The sequence below is a fragment of the Brassica rapa genome, chromosome A07, assembly GCF_000309985.2.
Source record: "Brassica rapa cultivar Chiifu-401-42 chromosome A07, CAAS_Brap_v3.01, whole genome shotgun sequence".
NCBI lineage: Eukaryota > Viridiplantae > Streptophyta > Magnoliopsida > Brassicales > Brassicaceae > Brassica > Brassica rapa.
Window position 1 is genome coordinate 20,297,906 of NC_024801.2, and position 21,421 is coordinate 20,319,326.

Sequence of the window (21,421 nt, forward strand, 5' to 3'; positions counted from 1 at the left end):
ATTGGTCATTTTTTCATCAAAAGAAAATAAAATTACATTCGTAAATAGGGGTGGACACATATCAAGTATCTGGATATTTGGAAGCATTTTTGTCGATTCGATTTTTAGCCACCTAGATATTCGGTGACTCGGATATCCGAAATGTTTTAGAATTTTAAAGAATATTCGATTTGATTGTAAATAAAATAAAATTTTAAAAATAATTTAATAATAACATTTTATTACAAAAATAAAACATTATATAACCTTTTAATTCTAGTACCTAATATAATAAATTTATATTGTAAAACTGATATAAAGTATAATATATATAACATATATATATAATTCTTTTCATATATGTATATATATGCATATAACATATCAAATTAGATATATGTTCCTAAAAATATTGGTATTAGTGATTTGTTTCTTTTTTGGATATTGTATTTTAGTATTTGATTTGTTTCGTAGAGTTTTAAATATCAAGATTTTTTGGTTCAAATCAAAACGGATAACAAATCGAATCAAAATTTATGAATATTTTGCTCAATTTTATCCGTAAACAATAAAAATAATATATATATAGTTTAGCTTTTGATTCGTTATCTATTTTTATTCGAACCGAAAAATCTAGAGTTTTATTGGAACTATGTATGTGAGTTTTATATTAAAAAATTCACAAAGTACGTAGTGTGAACACATTTATGATTATAGTGTGAACGCATTAGCATATTTATTATCAAATCATTGTGAAGCTGCCACGTGTCTATTATAATGTGAATGCATTTATTAAAATGCTTCTCTTTTAATATATAAGGGATGTTCCTAAAAATATTGGTATTAGTGATTTGTTTCTTTTTTGGATATTGTATTTTAGTATTTGATTTGTTTCGTAGAGTTTTAAATATCAAGATTTTTTGGTTCAAATCAAAACGGATAACAAATCGAATCAAAATTTATGAATATTTTGCTCAATTTTATCCGTAAACAATAAAAATAATATATATATAGTTTAGCTTTTGATTCGTTATCTATTTTTATTCGAACCGAAAAATCTAGAGTTTTATTGGAACTATGTATGTGAGTTTTATATTAAAAAATTCACAAAGTACGTAGTGTGAACATATTTATGATTATAGTGTGAACGCATTAGCATATTTATTATCAAATCATTGTGAAGCTGCCACGTGTCTATTATAATGTGAATGCATTTATTAAAATGCTTCTTTTTTAATATATAAGGGATACGTAGAATGGTAGGATTCTTTTATTACTATTAGGTATAACCTTTGGACGAAAGACTTGTTCGTTTTCAAATATCTAAAAATAGTAATAGGTGACCCAATTAACATTTTGAATCACACAAGCAACAAACCCAATCGGTCCGACAATTTTGAAACTAATGCTACTGCCTTGTAGAATATGTAAATGCAATAAAGTAAGTATCGGTGCCACAATTTCAATTTACTACAAAATAAACTAAAATATCACATTAAGAATTTAAGATAAAGAAAATGAAACTAGAAATTACATAAACCCAGAAAAAAAAATAACACTCTGTGGCATGGTCGAGCATGACAAAAAAACCGCAGCTGGACCGACACAGAGATTAACACACCAAATACACAATATTAACATATGAAATTTACCCACTAATCATAATCTTAATTACCCCAGTAGCCTCTCTGCAATTTCCAAAAAACTCCATTGCAGAGGCAGCTTCTAAATTTACTATTATACCCTAATCTTCCCCCAAATTACTATTTTACCCCTAATCTTCCACCAAATTACACACGAACTGATCAAGGCAAAATCGAATCCCAATCGATCTCGTACGACGGATACTTCTCCAACGCGAAGGTCTCGTTCCACTGCGGCTGCTCCTCCGCGTCGGCGAACGTCAACTCCGACAACGGCGAAGATCCGGCGGACTCAACGAACTCCGTCACCGGTGGAGACTCACCGATCGAATTCGAATTCTCCTCCGCCTTGACTGCCGCCGTCGATGCGCGTTTCTTCGACGCCTTCGTCGTCTTCTCCTGTTTCTCCGTCTCCGCCATACTCTTACAAATAGCTTCGAGCTTGGCGTCGACAGTGGAGTGAAGAGGTTTATACTCGCCGAACTCGCCTCCGATGCGAGATCCGTCGTGACGCAGGTTAGGGAAGTTAAGCCGGGCGAAATCGCCGCGCAGCTTAAACGCCGCCGTATCATAGGCCAGCGCAGCTTCCTCCGCCGTGTCGAACGTCCCAAGCCAGAGACGAGTCCGGTTCCTCGGCAAACGGATCTCCGCCACCCATTTTCCCCAGTGACGCTGCCTCACGCCTCTGTATAGCTTCGCCGGCTTCGGCGGAGCACCGTCTGCGAAGCAGGATCCGGCGACTCCAGGTTGCTTCATCAGTAACGGCTTGGGGCTGAGGTTGGATCTGGTGGGAGGGAGAGGATGGTTGTGGTGGATCTGAGATTGGATCTGGTGGATTTGGGTAGAGGAGAGGTTGTTGAGCCCGATTAGTGATCCGGTTTGCTGAAGATCCGACCCGTACGGAAACAGTTGGGTCAGTTCCGGGTAGTATCCGGGGAAGGTGGGAAGAGGGAACGCAGACGCTGCGGGATTAATAAACGCAGACGCGGACGCGGAAGGAGAGTCGGAAACGCTTTTGATAAAAGGTAGAAGCGCTTCCATGAGTTCACCGCCACCACCACCAAACGAATCTGGTTGTTGAAACGTTCTGCTACTGTTCAAATTCATAGCAGCTTCCATTGTAGATTTTAAAATTTCGAAAGAAAAATAAAAATTGAATCCGAAAAGAATTCGAGAAAATAAAAATGGATCGAAAAGGTTTGAAATAAGCAACCTGATGATCCTGAGGGAACAAAAAATTACCCTCGACTAAATCTATGGAAACTAAAAAGATAAATTCAGAAGAAACTTTTTTAAAAATGATTTCTTTCTGAAAATACCTGGCTTTCAATTAAAAAAAACAGTTTCATAAGCTTGAATTTTCGTATGAATGAATAATCAATTAAAACCATTCAAACGTGTATAAACCCAGAAACCGATTTTTCTTTTTGAAATACAGATGATTAACAAAAAGAGATCGAAGAAGCGGTGAAAAACAGATGAGAAAAATAATTGCAATGATCTAATGATTTTTTTTGGGGAGGACACTCAGTTTTTTTTGTAGTGAATTTTACTCTCAGCCTCGCCGGTGATGCTTTATCTTCAGCAGCTTGGCTCGCCTTATATAGTGGGGGGTGGTCTCCTCACACTGTTTCCCGTTTTTTATTCATATTAGTTTGTGTATTTTATTATTTCGATATTCCCCATTTTCAAGAACAATAATTTTTTTTTGTCGACCTAATTTTTTATTGAAAATAGGAAACTACTGATTTTGAGTAAGATGATTTCCAATAAAAGAAATTATTTGAAAATTTTAAAATAAATGTGTTTTATCGTCTTCTTTTCTAAAATATAGGAATACAATATTTTTTTATATCATAAAGTGTTATTTAATAAAAATACCCAATATTTTTGATAACACATATATAATTTAATTTTAAATAAATAAATATAAATATTTTTTAACGAAAAGAAACATGAGTGAGTCCCATAAATTCTCCTATCAAAGATACTGTTCATAAATTTGACATTCTATATTGTTTTTGAATAGTACTTCTTTCTTTTTTTTAAAGATAATTGTATAAAGTTATTTTTTAGTTACAAGTATAATTTTCAAACGTTTAATATATTTTAATAATTAATATTAATAAGTGGGATACTTTATAAAATATAAATTGCAAACTTTAAATGTATTAAATATTATTAATTGATAGTTTTCGGGATAATATATTATCAGTTAATACTCCCTTTGTTCCTAAAAGTAAGATTTTTTAAAATATTTACGCTTATTAAAAATTCAATAAATATTTATAATTTAATTTTTTTATATTTTATTATACAATTTCTAACAACTTTTTATTAATAAAATTTAATTAATTCAAATATTTTCATTTAATATTTCTTAAAAGTATAAAAAATACTTTAAACATATAAAAAATATATTTTTGTGGAACAAGTAAAAAATCTAAATCATTTAACTTTTGAGAACGGAAGGAGTATTTATTGTAAATATAATATAAAATAGATTATAAACTGAATAATAAATATTTATTATATTCTAATAGGAATAAATATACAAAAATAATCTTTAACTAAGGACTATAATTTTGCATTACTGAATTAATTAATTTTGTTTACGCCGTAAACTTTACGGTTATGTACAGTAAACAACTGTAGTTAATTTTTATGGTGCTAATTGGCGTAACATGTGAGCCGTTGAGAGATGACATGCTGCAAATGGCTGAAGGACGCGTGTAATATACAGTGAAGTAGCTTGCCATGTTTTCTGGTTCCATACACGTGTCGTAGCAGCATTTGTGAAACGTGGAGTAAATAGTCAAACCTGTTTTTATTGACCGTTTTGGTTTTGAGTTCACACTTAATAATTTTTTTTTTCTTTGGACTACATAGTTCGCAGACCATTGGTTAGTTAATGGGTCCGATGTAACATACCAATGTGCAATCGTATTCTGTAAAAATACATCAGAAAACCCTCTCTTTTTTTTGTCAACGACATTCAGAAAACTAACCATGGATATTGCACGTCCGAGTTTTTTCTATTCTTGGTCCAGCGTTTGTGTAGAAGCTTTGGGAAATGCGGCTAGAAATAAAATACACAACCTGATAAGATGTAATATAAAATTGAAGTTTTCTGCCAATCCATCTCTAAAGCTCTAGAGACTTCTTAATGCTTCTGTAACAATTTATGTCAATTAAAGTCTAAACTACCTATTATAATTATCATGACTAGCTAATACATGCGACTAAACAACAACTTTAAGACGAAATAGTGATGTAAATCCATATCACTATCCGCGTCTTCTTAGGATATTTTTCTTAATTTCAATTGTTATTTTATTATGAGGCGTCCGTATTTGAATTCTAAACAACAATGGTTTGGCTAATTCCGTAGACAATCGTGTAAGTTAATGTCAATGAAAAACCTCACGTCCGCATATGAATTAACTCGTCATATATTAATTATTGTTCGTAAAGTCAATTAGATTGCTTCAATTCTCAAAGAGTTGACCTGGAGGCAATTATGTTCTTAAACAGTTGTCTCTATTGATAAAGAATGTACTAATTAAATAGATTAGGGTGAGGATGAAGTAGGTGACCCATTAATAAGAATATCGCAAATGCTTTGGAGGCAGCTCTGTGCCGTCACTCACCATCTTATTCTTATCTCTTCTTTATCATCATTACCAACTGTCTACTATATGTGCACCACTGCTATCTCATACTTACACAAAATGATTAAGAAAATATAATTCTAGGCTTTACAAAGTTCTTTTTGGGCTCTAAACTAAAAAAAATAGACGTTAAAAATAGAAAATGTGTTATTAAATTTCAAACTGATTACATATGATTACATATTCTCTCAGTTAAGAATATCAATATGGCCAGGCAAATAGAACAAGTTTACAAAATTAATACGATTAGTTTTGTATGGTAACGGCACCACAGAATATTTTTTTGGTTATTACTAGAATTTCACCGTAGTTAATTAAAATGTGGGACCATCAATGTCATGTGTTATGTTATTATTAGTTGTCAATTTTTTTCATATTTTTATTTCATCTTCATTGGTACTATAAACTAATTATTCTATAGTAAATTAATTTAGCTCTTTTAAAAAAATGTTTTACCCTCCATTTTTTTGGTTGGCGAGTTTTATTTATTAGCCATTAGCAATGGACGTCAATAATTTAACGTGAAAAAATTAACTTATTTTCCTTTAAAATAAAGGGAAAAAACTAGTTTAACCCTTATTTATCAACTAATGACTAGTTTAACTCTAATTTTATTTTAATTACTAATTTGTTTTTCATACCTAATTTACCTCTATTTCCTTTGTTAACAAAAAAAGTAATTACGAAAATGCCATTACTGAATTTTCGAAATATTTGCGATTTTGCCATCCACAGACTTATTTTGTCTACGTTTTATGTAGCCACAGACTTAAATATTTTTTATTTCAGCCACAGATTTATTTAAAAATATATAGACTTAATAATATTTCTACAGACTTGTTATTACAAATCTCACATGTTTGGTCACAAATTTATTAAATATTGACAAATTTACTTTATTTGGCCACAAATTTACTTAATTTGAACAGATTTACGTAAGATTTGATAGATTTATTTTTTCTATAGCCACAGATTTACTTGTTTTTGACAGATTTAATTTCGATTTGATTGATTTATTATTCTTAAGCCACAGATTTACTTAATTTTGACAGACTTAGTTAAGATTTAATAGATTTATTTATACTTTGACCACAGATTTATTAGAATTTGACAGATTTAGTTAGAATTTGATAGATTTATTTATTATTTGACCACAGATTTGTTACAGTTTGACAGATTTGTTTAACCATCCAACCATTGTCCTCTTCTCGAGACTCCAATACTTGCATCTTTCCAATACCGACTGAAGCTGAACCAAGTTAGGACCAACAACTGTAGAAACCCCCATTTCTTTCCAGAAGTCTGTATGATCAACATCACAAATTTTCCCTTTTTGGAACGGTTCACAATTCATTCTCGTTATCTCACCAAATTCAACCAAAGAGAGACGAATGGGCTGCCAATCAATCAACGACCATATCTCATAATTCTTCTTCACTTGAAGCTGATTCGTTAATAGGTAATGGACAAGCTTCGCACACCATGTGAATTTGAGCTCATAAAACATAGGAAAAACGCCAATTGCAGACTTCTTTACAGCCTCCCATGCATCAAATCCCACACCCTCTCTTACCATTTGAAAATTGGACAAATAGCTATAATAGCTCATACTCCTTTGCTGACTAGGAGCTTTTCCTTTACTGTAGAGTAGACGCGGATAGTTTCTCTTAGTGCTAGAAGAAGCCATATCTAACAATGAAAACAAAAAAAATTGTTACCATGAATGCTAGTACAAAAGCGAGTATTTGTTGTAATCAAGAGAATGAGGATCTTCACTCAATCAACCTTTTGGCCAAGGCTCTATACCCAGTACTACAATAGATTATCTGTCAAACCAGTGAAGACATCTAAGATTCTTTATCTTGTTTGGGGTCATAGAAAACATGTAAGATCAACACTAAAACTAACCACTCTCTAAAACTCATAGCATAATTTAAAAGTACTACCGATTGGTGAACAAAAGCGTGTGTTTACCTTAACGAAGGGATAACTATCCTTAATCTGATTTCAAGTCTTCTTGCTAAAGTTATTTGGAACCATAAATCAGTTTGGATTTTCAGTAGAGGAGACGAAAAGGGTGACAGGTGAAACAATGGTGATTCTCACCGGAGAGTTCGAGAGCGGAGATAACAAGACGCCAAATCGAGCTTTGTCGGAGGAAGGGTTGCAAACACTCGCCAGAGAAATCAAAGCCCTCGCAATGTCGATGCTACTATCAGAGGAAGAAAATCAAACCGCTAGCGACATCTCCTTAAGCGAACCCTAGGTTTTGTTATTGTGAATGTTTATTTTTGCTTCTGTCGACGTACGACGACGAAAGGAAAACCCTTTTTTTTTTCTTTAGTTTTTAAATTTGTTAATGAATTAAATTGATAATGGCAATATTGTAGTAAAGAAGAATTATTGGGGTTATTTGGTCTTTATATACCTATATTCAGATTTGTTGATTACATAGAGATAAACTAGTAATTAACTAAAAGATTAGAGTTAATCTGAGTAATTTTCCCTAAAATAAAACATGTTTTTGAAATAAAAAACAACTGTTCATAAAACATCCGATATGAGAAATGTAACGTCTAGCTAGTGTCCTGTAATGCATCATTACGAAGTACTCCTATATGCTTATATAATTCACAAACTTGAAGTTAAAAAAAAAAACACACAAACTTTAGAAGATTAATTACTCCAGTTTGGTAAGCATATTGAAATACCCAAGAAGTAAAAGACCACTTGTATTTAAAATTGAGAAACTAGCTAGTGGCCTCTAGAATTTGTAAAGTTATATTGTTTGTGTATATTATAAAAAGTCAGCACTCAGCAGAGCATGGAAGAAGGGGTAAGTAGAGTATGGGAAGCATGTGGCCTTTGAACATGTACGCCGTTTGCGGCGGAAGAAGCTTCGAATTTCACGGTGGACTGAAATAGCGGCATATTTGCGCGCCAAATAATAAAAGTATACAGTTACTATGAGCATATATGTTAAGCAATCCTCGTAATAAAATAGAAGCAACATGCAAGGCTGCATAAGAAAAAAAAAGGTTTAAATTGGCAAATAATATCTCATGTATTGTCAGAAAAATTAAAAAATAATTTTTTTAATGAACTACATGTTGATTTAAAAGATCATTGGAAAAATGAATGAGTAACGTTTAAATATAACATGTATCTAACAATCTATAACTAAATTACTAGTCATAAAATGCAAATACTCAATAATCAATGAAATATTCTTCGGTTCATCCCATATGATTCTCTTAAATAATAACCAAAAAGAAACTGTCACGCCATATATTGTTTATGAGAAAAATAAAATTGAAAGCAATATTAATTGTCAAAAATATAACATTTTAACATTCTAAACTCTAATCTTTATAATTCAAAACATTAAATCCTAAACTCTAGGGTTAACACTAAATCATATATTTCAAACTCTAAACACAGGAGTATTACGTCAGCTACATCTCTGGTTAATAAAGGGCTAATCAAAAGAGTGGGAACTGGTTCAAGCAATTCAGTCTGGAATGATCTTTGGATCCCTACTCCTCGCCCGAGGTCAGCAATACCAAAATGTTCGAATCAATATTTGAATCCACTACTTAAGGTGGAAGATTTAATTAATCTAGTAGATCTCTCTTGGAATTTGGATCTGCTCAAAATATATATTCACCAGGACGATGTGGATATTATACGGAGTTTAGCCATTAGCCGCAACCCAAAACCAGATTCATATGGATGGCATTTTACGGACCACGGTCGATATACGGTTAAATCAGGGTATCGAACGGATAAATTATTTCCGGATATAGGATTTCAGGATAGAGTTTTGGGACCAGATATTAAACCACTTTTGACTCATTCTTGGAAGCTTCACTGCTCACCAAAGCTGAAACATTTTGTCTGGCAGATACTTTCGGGTAGTTTACCGGTAACCAAGAATCTTCATTCACGAGGAATAAAATGTGATGTGCAATGTCAAATTTGTGGTGCAGAAGAGGAATCTATTAATCATGTTTTGTTTGAATGTCCATTAACACTACAAACGTGGGCTTTATCTAATATTTCCTCGTGCCCAGGAGTTTTTCCCACCTCATCACTTTTCACAAATATGGATTATTTTTTCTGGAGATTACCCAAGGAACCAGATTTGAAATATTTTCCATGGATATTGTGGTATATCTGGAAGAATAGAAACGCTAAAGTTTTTAAGAATCAGATAAAAACCCCTTTGGACACTCTTCGGATCGCGGAGATAGAAGGTGTTTTGTGGGCTGAAGCCCAGACAAAGGAGACTATAAATCGTGAATATTTTGCATATTGCAGAGAATCATTTTCCACATGGAGTTAACAAGTGTTTTATAGATGGAGCATGGAAGGAACATGATCCTTATACAGGGCAGGGATGGTCCTACAGAAAAGATGGATCAACTGATACTATGATGGGTGCAATGTCTATTCGCAGGAGTCTATCACCTTTACATGCTGAATGTGAAGCTTTGATATGGGCGATGGAGTGCATGAAGACCCTACAAATTTCAGAGGTGGTGTTTGCAACAGACTGTTCTCAACTGGTGAAGATGGTGTCTACACTGACAGAATTGTCGGCGTTCACTACACACATGGAGGAGTTTCTACGATGTAAGGAATTCTTTCTTAACTTTACTATCCAGCATATACCGAGGGCGCAAAATACTCTGGCGGATAAACTGGCACGCAGTGCTAGGACTTCGCCATCTGCTATGGTTTATGTTGATTATGTTCCTCCGAGGTGGCTCTCGGATCAGGAACCTTCCTAGTTTCTTAGCCTTTTGTTGTAAAAAAAAAAAAAAAAAACTCTAAACACTGAGTCCTACGATTAATTTAGACCCTAGAGTTAACCCTACACCCTATATGTGCTATACATGACTTTCCATGTGTTGAATGAGTAAGGTTCCGTTTTCAAACAACAATGTAATTAACCTTCAAATACATAACTGGCGGAGCATGAAATGAAAATAGTCAACTGTGCAATGCACCCTCTAATTTAAATTGATAGCTTCTTAATACACATTTCGTTTTTCCTGTGACGCCATAGTTCTATCTAATTAATTTACATACATCTTTGATTTTTATAATATTCACAAATATATAGACTTTTCAAGTTTCAAGAGCTCTTACATTTTTTTATTCGATAAACTGGACTTCTCATAATTCTTAAGATTATATGTATTGTATTTTCTGTCAAGTTATACGGTACATGCAGTATGTATGTAACAGTAAACGAGCAACGTCGTAAGAGTAGTGAAGATATGTTATTTGGAAGAAAATACTATGATATTTGGAATCAGTATTTAAGAAAGCGCTAAGCGGCTCAACATCTAACGCCTATAACGATTAATTAGATCAGACCTAGATTATTAATTAGACAAAATGCATTTTTTTTTTTGACGTCGAAAGGCTATTCTATTACTCAAACTTGAGGTGGCCTGGGTAACCAAACCGGAATAGAATAACCAATAAAACATAACTCCCTATGGAAGGATCTAGCAGTCTTAGCCAAAAAATCAGCCGTCTGATTGCGTGCCCTTGGGACGTGAGTGATTTTAAAATCCGGAAAGAATATCTGTAGCGTCTCTATCCTCTCCAATTCCGTCGCAAAGCTTGGCCACGTCTGAGGGTTCTTCACCATTTATAAATGCATTTATAAATTAAAATTATATACTAAATATATCTTTTTTTTGAAACACTTTTTTTTTTAAACACATACTAAATATATCTTTATAATTAAAATTATATACTAAATATATCTTTATATAATATTTTATATTAAATATCACTATTCACAAATGATAAAATTTATATTACTTCATATTCATATGATTCTGTATCATAATATATTAATTATTATAATTTATGAATGATAAATTATTTATTATTTATTATTGCAATATTATAACTGTTTAGGCAGTTTAGAAAATAATTGGCATGATCTTATAAGACCTAGCGTGCAATCACGTAAAACGCTTTTTAGAACATCAATTTGAATATATTGGAGATTGGAGAATAATACAGCTATAACATAATTTTGTAAAGGAATACAACCCCTTGAATATGATGTTAACACACGTTGGCCTCGTATTTACCTCAACACTAAACCCAATACGAACAGATTCACTATAACTTTGTTGGTGAGTCCAATAATATTTTACGACACATCATATTCATCCATACATATGATCGATATAGAATCCTTGAAAATATTCTTGAAAAGTGAGATACATTTCTACAGATTAGTAATTCAGACTATTTGGTATTTTGTTTTGACTGGAAATAATCAAAATCCAGTCGAATTTATAAAATTGATGGAAAAAATCGGATATTCTATTACTAAACAGTGTAGACAGCTAAGACAAAACTCTCCAAAGGTTTAATTTGTCTCATTGTCTGGCATCGAATAAACTTTCAAAATCCTATACAGATGATATATATAGATGCTTAATTGCTTCTTTTAAAAGACTAAAAGATCTAACGCGTAATAAACGTAATAGCTACAAAGATCATCGACCTCGAAATTTCAAGATCAGTGGCATGGATTGCGCGTGTCTATCAACTCAACGTTACTAAGAGAATGCTTTTCCAAATTCAGAAAAGTTCCTTTGTAACCCCCTTCACGCGGTTTCCGTCCCACACTACCCGTTTAAAGACTTTTGAATCCAACAACCACCGTTCGCCACGGGTTCATGATCAGTGGCCCAGATTATGCTATCATTAACTTAGCTGTGTGGTCACCATGAACTGTAAACCAACCTCACTCCACTTATGTCCATGCCTCTCTACATATCTCTTGTTTCGTCAGATAAAACAAAATACTACAAAATCAACTTTACTATAGTAGCATTAAAAAATGAAGAAGTGATTTTAGTCAATTGGTTAAATGTCCATATCTGCGGTTTTTCCCTTCGGAGTTCCACTTCACTAAACTGGGTTTTTCTGGTCGTAAGAGCATTTTCAATATAGATCTATATCTTTTTCAAAATGGAGTAATTCCATAGTGGAATATAGTTTATTCCATTCTACTCTATTTTAAAATGAAGGAATAAAAAATATAAGTATTACTTCAGTTATGGAGTAAAGCTATGTTTATTCTATTATAGAGTAAAAATTAGAATATTTTAGAGCATTTTTTATTTTAATCTATATTTGACATATTTTACTCTAAAATAAAGTATGGTTGAAGTAAATTCAATTTTACTAGGGTTATTTCATTTTTTAAATAAAATTTTATATTAGAGACGCTTTAAAACTTGTTATAAATTGGGTATCGTTGATCTCACAGTAATTAAAATTACTCTAGCAGATAACTAATAATAGTATATTTGAACAACTTTTTCAAATTTTTTTTTTTGAAAAACTTAGTGTTAAATATGTTATGATTAATTTTCAGAACACAAAGTATAAAATATACATTTATGTTTTGATCATTAAGACACTAGTTTTTTTTTTCTTTTGTCATCTAGACTTTGTATTTAACTTTCTAGATACAAACAGAGAATATAAATGTAAGTTTTGACTGAATGAAAGACTTTTGCAGAAAATAAAAAAAATGGGTGTCGTCGTTTTCAGAGCAGGTACTAGACGTCGTTTTAATGAGGAAGATAAATGGCATATGAATTTTAGGTGAACTGTCGTCCTCAATTTTGTTCAAATAATAATACTTTTCTCTTCTTTCGTTTATCGTTTTCCCGTGATATCGTGAATAACGTGAGATATATTTTTAAAAGTAATCAACAAGCTTTGTATTATAACTGGAGATCCAAAACTAGTACATACGTTTTGGATTCTATTACGTTGTTGTTCACACCACCATATTATATGATAAATATCTCTTGTTCATGGGAATTATGGTTAGAAAGTTTTTTAGAGACTATAGTGAAGTATTAACATATGACACTTTTGAAAAAAGGAAAACAAAAAGAAGTGAAGTCATAGAAGAAAATAGAATCTATGACTTTTATTTTCTAATGAGAAGAAGGTTAGGTGTTATTGTTAATATGAAGAATGTTTCGTAAAGCTTTAACATTTGATTCAGTTGCTCACAAACACACATGACACCCTCAATTACATTTTTCCCATATGACAAAATATATATCCACCATCAAATCACCTAACAATCTTTATGTATAACCAATAACTTTCAGCCTTTGCTGCTTTAAACATTGTTTTAACCATCATTCTTTTATATAGCAAATTCTTTTATATAGCAGAATAAATCGTCTAACTAATTGTAGCGTCCCGATTTCTGGTATAGGTAAAAAGATTTTAGAAAACTGATTTGACTACCTATGTTATCAAAATGCACTTACTATAATACATCCGTTTAAAATTTTAGAGTCAAATAATGTACCTAAGTTAGAGTAGTGAAAGAACAGATGACCTATTGGCAAGTAGTTTGTGATATCGCACAAGTGAGACCAAAACAATGAGAGTCATGTGATAAGCATGGTTAATAAACATAACTTTCAAACCTCCTAAAAATTAAAGCACCGCCCATCGCACAGAATGGGCCATGGGCTGAAAGAGCGAGCGTGGAAAGTCCATTAGCGTTAGCGGCTGGGGCGTTACAGGTGGTATCAGAGCATGTTCTGCCCGAGATGCATCTTGAGACATGTCATGGTGCGCAACAGGGACGTTGCGCTCTGTGAATGTGGATGAATTGTAACATCACAATTTTGGTATATGTGGAAAGGCTTAAAAGAATTGATTTGGCTACATATGTCACCAAAATATACTTACATTTTATATCACACATCCGTTTAGAACCCCAAAATTAAGTGTGATTGAACTAGAATAGTGAAATGACGTGATCTATTGCAAAGTAATTCGTGATATCGTATAAATGAAGCCAACGCAAAGGAAAATGTCATGTGGTGATTGTGGGATCAGTAAACATAACTTTCGAGCAGCACCGCCCGTCGCACAGTATAGACCCACGGATAAAGAATGTGCGTGAGAGGTCCATTAGCCATAAGCGGCCGAGATATTACACTAACATTTTACTATTTACTATGTACCATTCTTTTACTCTAACACAATCTTGGAAAAATGAAAAGAGGAAAATCGCATTTATATAACTCTTGATTATGTATATATTATTACATGAATATTCTTCTTTGCTAATCAAGTGGTATTAGTCATCCATATACGCCTTAAGTGCTAAGAAAACTTAGATTTCTATAGGTTTTGTGTAGTCTTTGGCTTAGAAAGCCTTTGGAATCGTACCACGGTTATCAAAAGATGTATCCTCTTTGCTTCTACCTATTGGTGTCACTGTGTCAGATCAGAAAATGGAATCTAAAACTGGATAGTGGCGTCGGGAAAGGCCGAAACAAAGTAAACAACTAATAAACAAAACAAAAAGAAAATAATATAAAGCCCATTATGTTTCCTAGATCTCATCTTGGCCCATTAAATTCACTGACAGGTCTATTTAATGTAGTATAGGCCAGAGGAGATCAAATATATCATAGACAGTTTCAGCCCTCTAACAAGGCCTTATATTTATTCAATGGGCGTATCTTAAAGTTCCATCTTTCTTTGCAGATGCATTGTAGAAAACATACACAAACGATGACGAACGTCCAAAAAAATCAAGATGATATAGCCTTATACTAAATTTAAAATGATAAATATTCCTACACTTTGGGATGTTCTAGAAAACACTATATAATCGTAAACATAATGTTAAACATCTCTTCCAATAGAAAGCCTTCGATCAAGAAAAAAACATATGTTTAAACCTTTTCAGCAAGGAAATTTTCAAAACAATACTGCTGCATTATAATTAGGGTAAAAGGTAAAAGGGGACATATACTGAGATACTATTGTTGTAATACAAGCATAGTTTATTCAGTTACAAAATGATGACATTGACGACTAGTCATGTAATGTGATTTAAATTTAGTGACGAACATCAATTATTTCATCATACCAAACCAAAAACTCTCTGTTCACCAATGTTTTTTTTAAAAACTCCGATCCATTTGATCATTATTTTGATGGTTCATCATTATCATGTTCTAAAATAATATCAAAACCACTTTTCTCGTCTAAAAGCACACCTAGGATTACACTACTCCTATACATATTCTATCCTATAGTGCTTTGTGTTTTTTATTTTGTCAGCAGTGCTGTGTGGTTATAAAACTAAATAGTGTTCATATATAGTTATTATATAAAAAAGAGGGTTTTATACCTAAGCAATTGGGGGGTGAGGGGAAGGCATGAGATTACAATATTTAAAATCAGATCAAAAATCAAAATAATGGAGATACACCAATATTTGAGTATGTTTTGTTTTATTCTATACTCTCAAGTCTTAAAAGTTAATACACACATACATTGGATAATTGTTAAAGTCCATATGAAATCAACAATTAACATGACTAAGACCTTCACATGAGCTGTTCCCACTAGTCTTTGCTTAATATGGATGGAACAAACTCGATCCGTAACATATAAAATGGGACAACCCCACTTATATCTAAATAAATAATGAAAATATTAAATAAAAAAACTTAAGTTTGGAAAAAAAAAGTTTGGAATAAAGGCCAAACGACTATTCGTCGGTGTGGGTTTAGAATGTTGCAATAATACAGACGGAAAAAAGTTTACGGCCATGCTTTCATGTGATTAAGCTAATATCAAGATTCAAAGACAGTTAGCACTAATGTGAATACATAAAATACAATTTAGCCTTTCCCAAGTGTACTTAACCTAAAAAAAGTGTACTTAACCTTGTATTATATCATTAAACCCTAATACATTAGAATCAAAGTAATTAAGAAGGATCAACAACATTAATGGACGGTATATTTGCACGTGTATTCCTTATTCCTATCCCCTCACTTAGCTATTGTCAATATAGTAGAACCAAAGAGTTAACGGGACAACTTCTCATTTCTTGTCCCCTCATAAAAAAACAAATACCACACATCAACACATATATGGCACATTCTCTATTATTAATATATAGTATGCGAGGCTTGCTAGCCAATCAATTTTCAGGTTTTAGCTCATACTTCTCTTTATACACATGCATGTTCATTCTGTGAAAACTGCATCCGAAAGCTCAAACTATAAACAAGATTGGAACTTCTATATAAAGACTATCTTCAACCAAGTGAATAATTCAAAATGGATAAATATACTACTATATATAGTACATATACATATATAATGCATATTTTCGTGCTGGTTTGATAATGGTTTTTACTTAAATAAACAAATAGAAGCAGGCAGCTACTCTCGGTTTCTTACCATCTTTGGTCGAGAAAGATGCCAACTTTATTTTACAACTCGGACTTGCTTTTAATGTACCCTTTTGAATTTTGATTAAAAACATGATTATATACTGCTTTTGTTTCGTAAAACAATAATTAAGGAGCCTGGATGCTAGAAACCAAAGAGACGTTGGAATTCGATAGTTGGCCAAATTTGATGCGGACACATGCCAATTTGGCCAAGTGGTACTATTCTATATACTCAATACGTAAAAATGTTTTAGTATCACAAAATTTACTCACAGAGCAACCTAATATAATATATATATGTCAATATATGTGACATAAACTTTATATACATCTTAGTTTATTACGTATCATTTCTGTTTTTACTCATTTCTATGAATATTTTTCTCGTGGTAAGATAATCTATTATTTTTCCTATTGGTGGATACTGGGACCTATGCTGATTAGGCATTAGATTCCTGACAAGCAATATCGTATTCAGTTAACCTTGTCTATTCAAATATAAATTTACATATAAAGGAACAAAATATAGTCACAAGAACACCGAAATATCAGTGTATTTGTATAAATGTGGAGTTAAAAAGTACACAGATCGGCCACAGCCAGTTGAGACTTTTACATCAACTCTATAGTTGACCTAAAATGAAAATTTGGAATAAAAATTCCTTATGATAACAATAAAAAAGTTTTTACCATAAAAATATTACATAAGAGTCAAAATGACTAAAAAGTTATATTAAAAAAGTAAATAGACCCTGATATTCCTAAAATTAAATAATCTAAATTTAAGTTTTAGATTTGAGAGGAGGGAGGAGTGAGGATTTATAAAAAATGATATTAAAAATAAAATAAAAATTTGGAAATACTTTAAAAAAAAAATCAAGTTTCAAAATAAAAATTCAATGTTTTCTTTTTGAAAATACTTCGTAAAAATATGAAAATATAAAAGTTTGAATTGAGAAATGTATTATTCGAACATAATAATTTTTATTTTTATTTAGTAATTATTTATATTTAGATATAAAAAATAAGGTATAAGATTCTTTTATTTTTTTTAATGAAACATTTTTGATCATTTTCCTTCATGTGTGCTAATTTTGTTTTAAAAAACTCATTTTATTGTTTTTAAGAGAATTGCCTCGTACTAGTTCTCAAATAAAATAGCGATATTGATTCCAGGTTTGATGTTTGAGAAAAGTACACACTTGTTCTGACTTTGAAGAGTATATATATGATCAGCTAACCAATTACGCTGCTTATCTACTTTTCTTTTAAAGTATTCTTTGTTATCCGATGATATCCAGCTAATGATTCAAAATTACTACTGCTAACATCCTTAACTTGTTTTTGTTTTCTCGGTGACTCTAAATATCTAAATCCCCGTTCTCCTAAATTGCATTAAAAAGAAAGAAAGAAACTCCTAAGATGCAAGCTCACTCGCATAATTCAAACGTAAACTCTCACATTTCTCAAAGTACTTGAAAAATATATATACATTTGATTTCAACTTCAAATATATCAAAACTTGTAAAATCTGAAAAACCCTCGAAAATCATCTAATTCCAACACGACACACGAGAGTGATTAACATATGTCAATTAATAATCATAGTATACAAACGCATAGCAAGCCACACATAATATATATAACAATATATAATGTACGTGAAGATGGGGAGATTACACGGCGGTTGAAGCTCTCCCTCCCTTGCCGGTGGTCGCCACCGTCGATTCCTTTCCCGTTTTACCTTTCTCGTTCCACTCGTCTTGTGCCATTTGCTGTTGCCTGCAGTCCAAGCTACAAAAGGCTGTATCTCCCCTGCCATTTTTGATAACAGAAAATTATTACTAATTATACAGTATTCCAATTAAAAATAAATAAATTAAATAACCACAAAATCATTCAAATAAGGGAAACCTAGAATCAGATTAACAGTTTCTCCTCGATGATTTTATGTGTGTTTTAGTTATGCACCTATACATATAGATGTCGCGACCAGGAACAAGTAAGCGTTCGCAGAGGGAGCAAGATCTCAAGAAATGTCCAGCGTCTGAAAAATCTCCTGAATGTCTCCTTAGGTTACCTCTCGGTGAGACCATAGCTAAGAGCCGTTGATCGACGGCTGCTGCTACGAGTTGACCGTTGGAAACGTATGGTTCCACCATGGTGTTTTGGATTGGACTCTGCTGAGTTGATGATACCTCTGATTCTCCGGGAAGGTTGAGATCGAACTTTATCTCCGATAGGCTCGTTATTCTGTTAATCGGTGGTCGTTGTCTCTTTCCTAGCAACATCCTGTCAGTTTATGTGCTCTGTGTTCTGTTCCTTTGTTTTTAGGGCTCTAAACAGATACAGAGCAAAGCAAGTCTAAAGAGAGGAGGAGGGGGAGTGAGGAAGGAGAAGGGAAGCGAAGATAAAGAAGAAACCATAAACTAAGGACTGAATCTGAACCGTTGATTTAATATGCTTCTTCAATCATAGTACAGTTAAAATTTCATAATCATTCAGGAAAGGGCCAATTGGGTTATATGATGGGCCCACTTAATTAACAATAATTAACTTTCCACTTCAACGATGGTTGCACCCAATAACTAATTAAATTGTCCATTCCCCCGGGTCATTTTACAATAATAATTACAAAAGAATTCATATCAACTTCAAAAGTATTGATAAAAATAAAGTAAAAATGCTTATAATAATTAATTTTGAAAGGGAAATGTTTGTAATATAGTTCCTAACGTTTGGGCTAATATAAAGAAGGGACCACCTTGAAAACTATGTTTTAATTCAATTTGCTCTTTGCAATTTTATTGAGCCTTTCCTCGTTTATGCACGTTACATGCCTCATCTTTCTCACCATATTTCGACATTTACCTTAAATTTACATTGATGATTTAATGCCCAATAGATAAATATTATAGATGCATGGGGAAGATACTCCTCGAAAGTTTTAGTTTCCTAAAATTTATCTTTGATCGAAAATCACAACAAAAGCCTTTTCTGATTGGTGCATTGTGAGTAGTGGTGACCTCTTTACACAGGAAAAAACTAGAGATAAATGAAACAGAGTGGCACATTGTACCTAAAGTGATCGGTCTCCACGTTTTCAGCCTCGAAGAGATGCTACATTTTAAATTGATTAGTTTACGAAATATTAGTATCAGTTTGTATTTTTTTGGTTAATTAGGAGAAGTTTGAGTCATAGATCATAATCTCTTTCTTAGTGTAGTCAAACTTTGCTATTAATATCACGGCGTAAAACATTTCTTCCATCAAATTTCGAAATAGCTAGGATTCCCGAAGCGACATCAACACATGTGTTCAAACCAATTTGTTTACCACGTTTGACGCCATCAGTTTGTATATTGTTTGTTACAGGGCAGCGGTTTGAAGTTTGGGTTATTTGAAACCTTATGTGTAATTTACTAGGACGACGAAATAGTAGTGTAAGTCACATTAATAAAAAAATGTAGAAGTTCTTTTCTTTCTTTTTTTTCAAAGAAAAATGTAGAAGTTCTAATGTAGTAAACAAACCTCAAGCGGAGCGCAGATACAATTTGAAAAGATCATTGTATCCATTCCACTCTCAAACTCGTGTAAGACCGAAATATTATGGCCTGAAAATTAACATTTCGATGAACAATATTATATCTTTTATAAAAAACTTACAAGAACTGTATCTAATTTTTATAATAACCAACAATGAGTTGGTCTAATGATTAAAATCCTCAATCACCTAACAAGAATTTTGAAAATCATATGTTTAACAGTTCTTAGGACGATCTGCTTGCCAGAAAAAAGTTAACTATAAACCACAAAAGTTAAACTTTTTTTTTGCTAAAAAAAAGTTAAACTTATAAAAATGTAATACTTTTTATTATTCTATAGTATGAGATCTTGGGTTAAAATAAACCAATATTCAGAATCTACGAAAACTCATGAATGTTTGCTAGAAAAGACATTTATAATGACCGTCTAATATTGAGATTGAGAAAATTCGAAAACAATCTCTTGATCTGATTAACTATTATGAATTTTTAAAACTAGTTAAAAAAACAATTATAAATTTTATCTATGTTAGATTATAGACAATATTGAAAAATTGGTTCAACATGTCAGATATATCTCAAATTTGAATACACCACATAAAAACGTCAGCATACATTTGATGGTACCTTTGAATGACTAGAAATGGAAAATCACGATTTTTATTCGTAGATGTGATGCCAAGCACATGTAGTACATATGAGTATGACTAGTTGATTTGAATCTATGTATATTTCATACTTTCGTTAGGTGGTACTAGTAAATGAAAGTGAAGGGGGAAGCTGAAGCTGACATGGAAGTTGAACCAAACACAATTGGTCCCAATTCCAAATATCAATTTCAGAAATTATAAGTGGGCTATTTTCTCTTTCACTAGTGGGCTTCAACATATGGTCCACACATTTCATTGTTATTATTATTTTATTTTTCGATTTTATTATTATTTTGACTTTGTTTGTCAACTAACGATGATAATAATTTACAAATTACAAGCACCAAGAGAAACTAAGCTAAACCTAGTGAAGTGAAGATTATGAAATGTGTACAATGTTTCTCTTGTACACTGAATGTCTCTGGTTATGCTAACATTAAAACAGAGATTATACCTAACACTAATTACACGGTTAACTACTCTAATAGTCATATACCAAACGTCAATCATATAAGAACAAAAAATCAATAGAAGTATATCTATATTCAGCGATACTAAATTTTATTTATCTGTAGAGTGCAGACCCTGAGTAACCTCAGATTTGGTGAAAGTTAAGCATAAAACTAATTTCTTTCCTCTTTTGAATCG

The 21,421-nt window shown here is 32.2% G+C and overlaps 3 protein-coding genes across 4 annotated transcripts; 1 reads left to right on the top strand and 2 right to left on the bottom strand.

The window, feature by feature from the left end:
* Nucleotides 1-1,421: 1,421 nt before the first annotated feature.
* Nucleotides 1,422-3,221, bottom strand: LOC103830541 (ethylene-responsive transcription factor RAP2-4-like). The gene has a single exon (XM_009106342.3). The coding sequence runs from the start codon at nucleotides 2,739-2,741 to the stop codon at nucleotides 1,785-1,787; it is 957 nt and encodes a 318-aa protein (XP_009104590.2). The 5' UTR covers nucleotides 2,742-3,221; the 3' UTR covers nucleotides 1,422-1,784.
* A 2,516-nt stretch (nucleotides 3,222-5,737) lies between these two features.
* Nucleotides 5,738-19,000, bottom strand: LOC103830542 (FCS-Like Zinc finger 6). Of its 2 annotated transcripts, XR_004448965.1 has the most exons (4): nucleotides 18,550-19,000; nucleotides 18,175-18,393; nucleotides 10,004-10,006; nucleotides 5,738-5,750 (listed from the first exon to the last, which is right to left on the bottom strand). XR_004448965.1 is itself a non-coding variant. In XM_009106343.3 (2 exons), exons 1-2 carry the CDS (start codon nucleotides 18,867-18,869, stop codon nucleotides 18,255-18,257), a joined length of 459 nt encoding a protein of 152 aa, XP_009104591.1. In that variant the 5' UTR covers nucleotides 18,870-19,000; the 3' UTR covers nucleotides 18,018-18,254. The 2 variants fall into 2 exon arrangements, 1 of the variants encoding a protein (XP_009104591.1); XM_009106343.3 differs by lacking the exons at nucleotides 5,738-5,750; nucleotides 10,004-10,006 and having other exon boundaries at nucleotides 18,018-18,393.
* Nucleotides 9,730-10,086, top strand: LOC117126855. Its single transcript, XM_033276026.1, has one exon. The coding sequence runs from the start codon at nucleotides 9,730-9,732 to the stop codon at nucleotides 10,084-10,086; it is 357 nt and encodes a 118-aa protein (XP_033131917.1).
* Nucleotides 19,001-21,421: the final 2,421 nt, after the last annotated feature.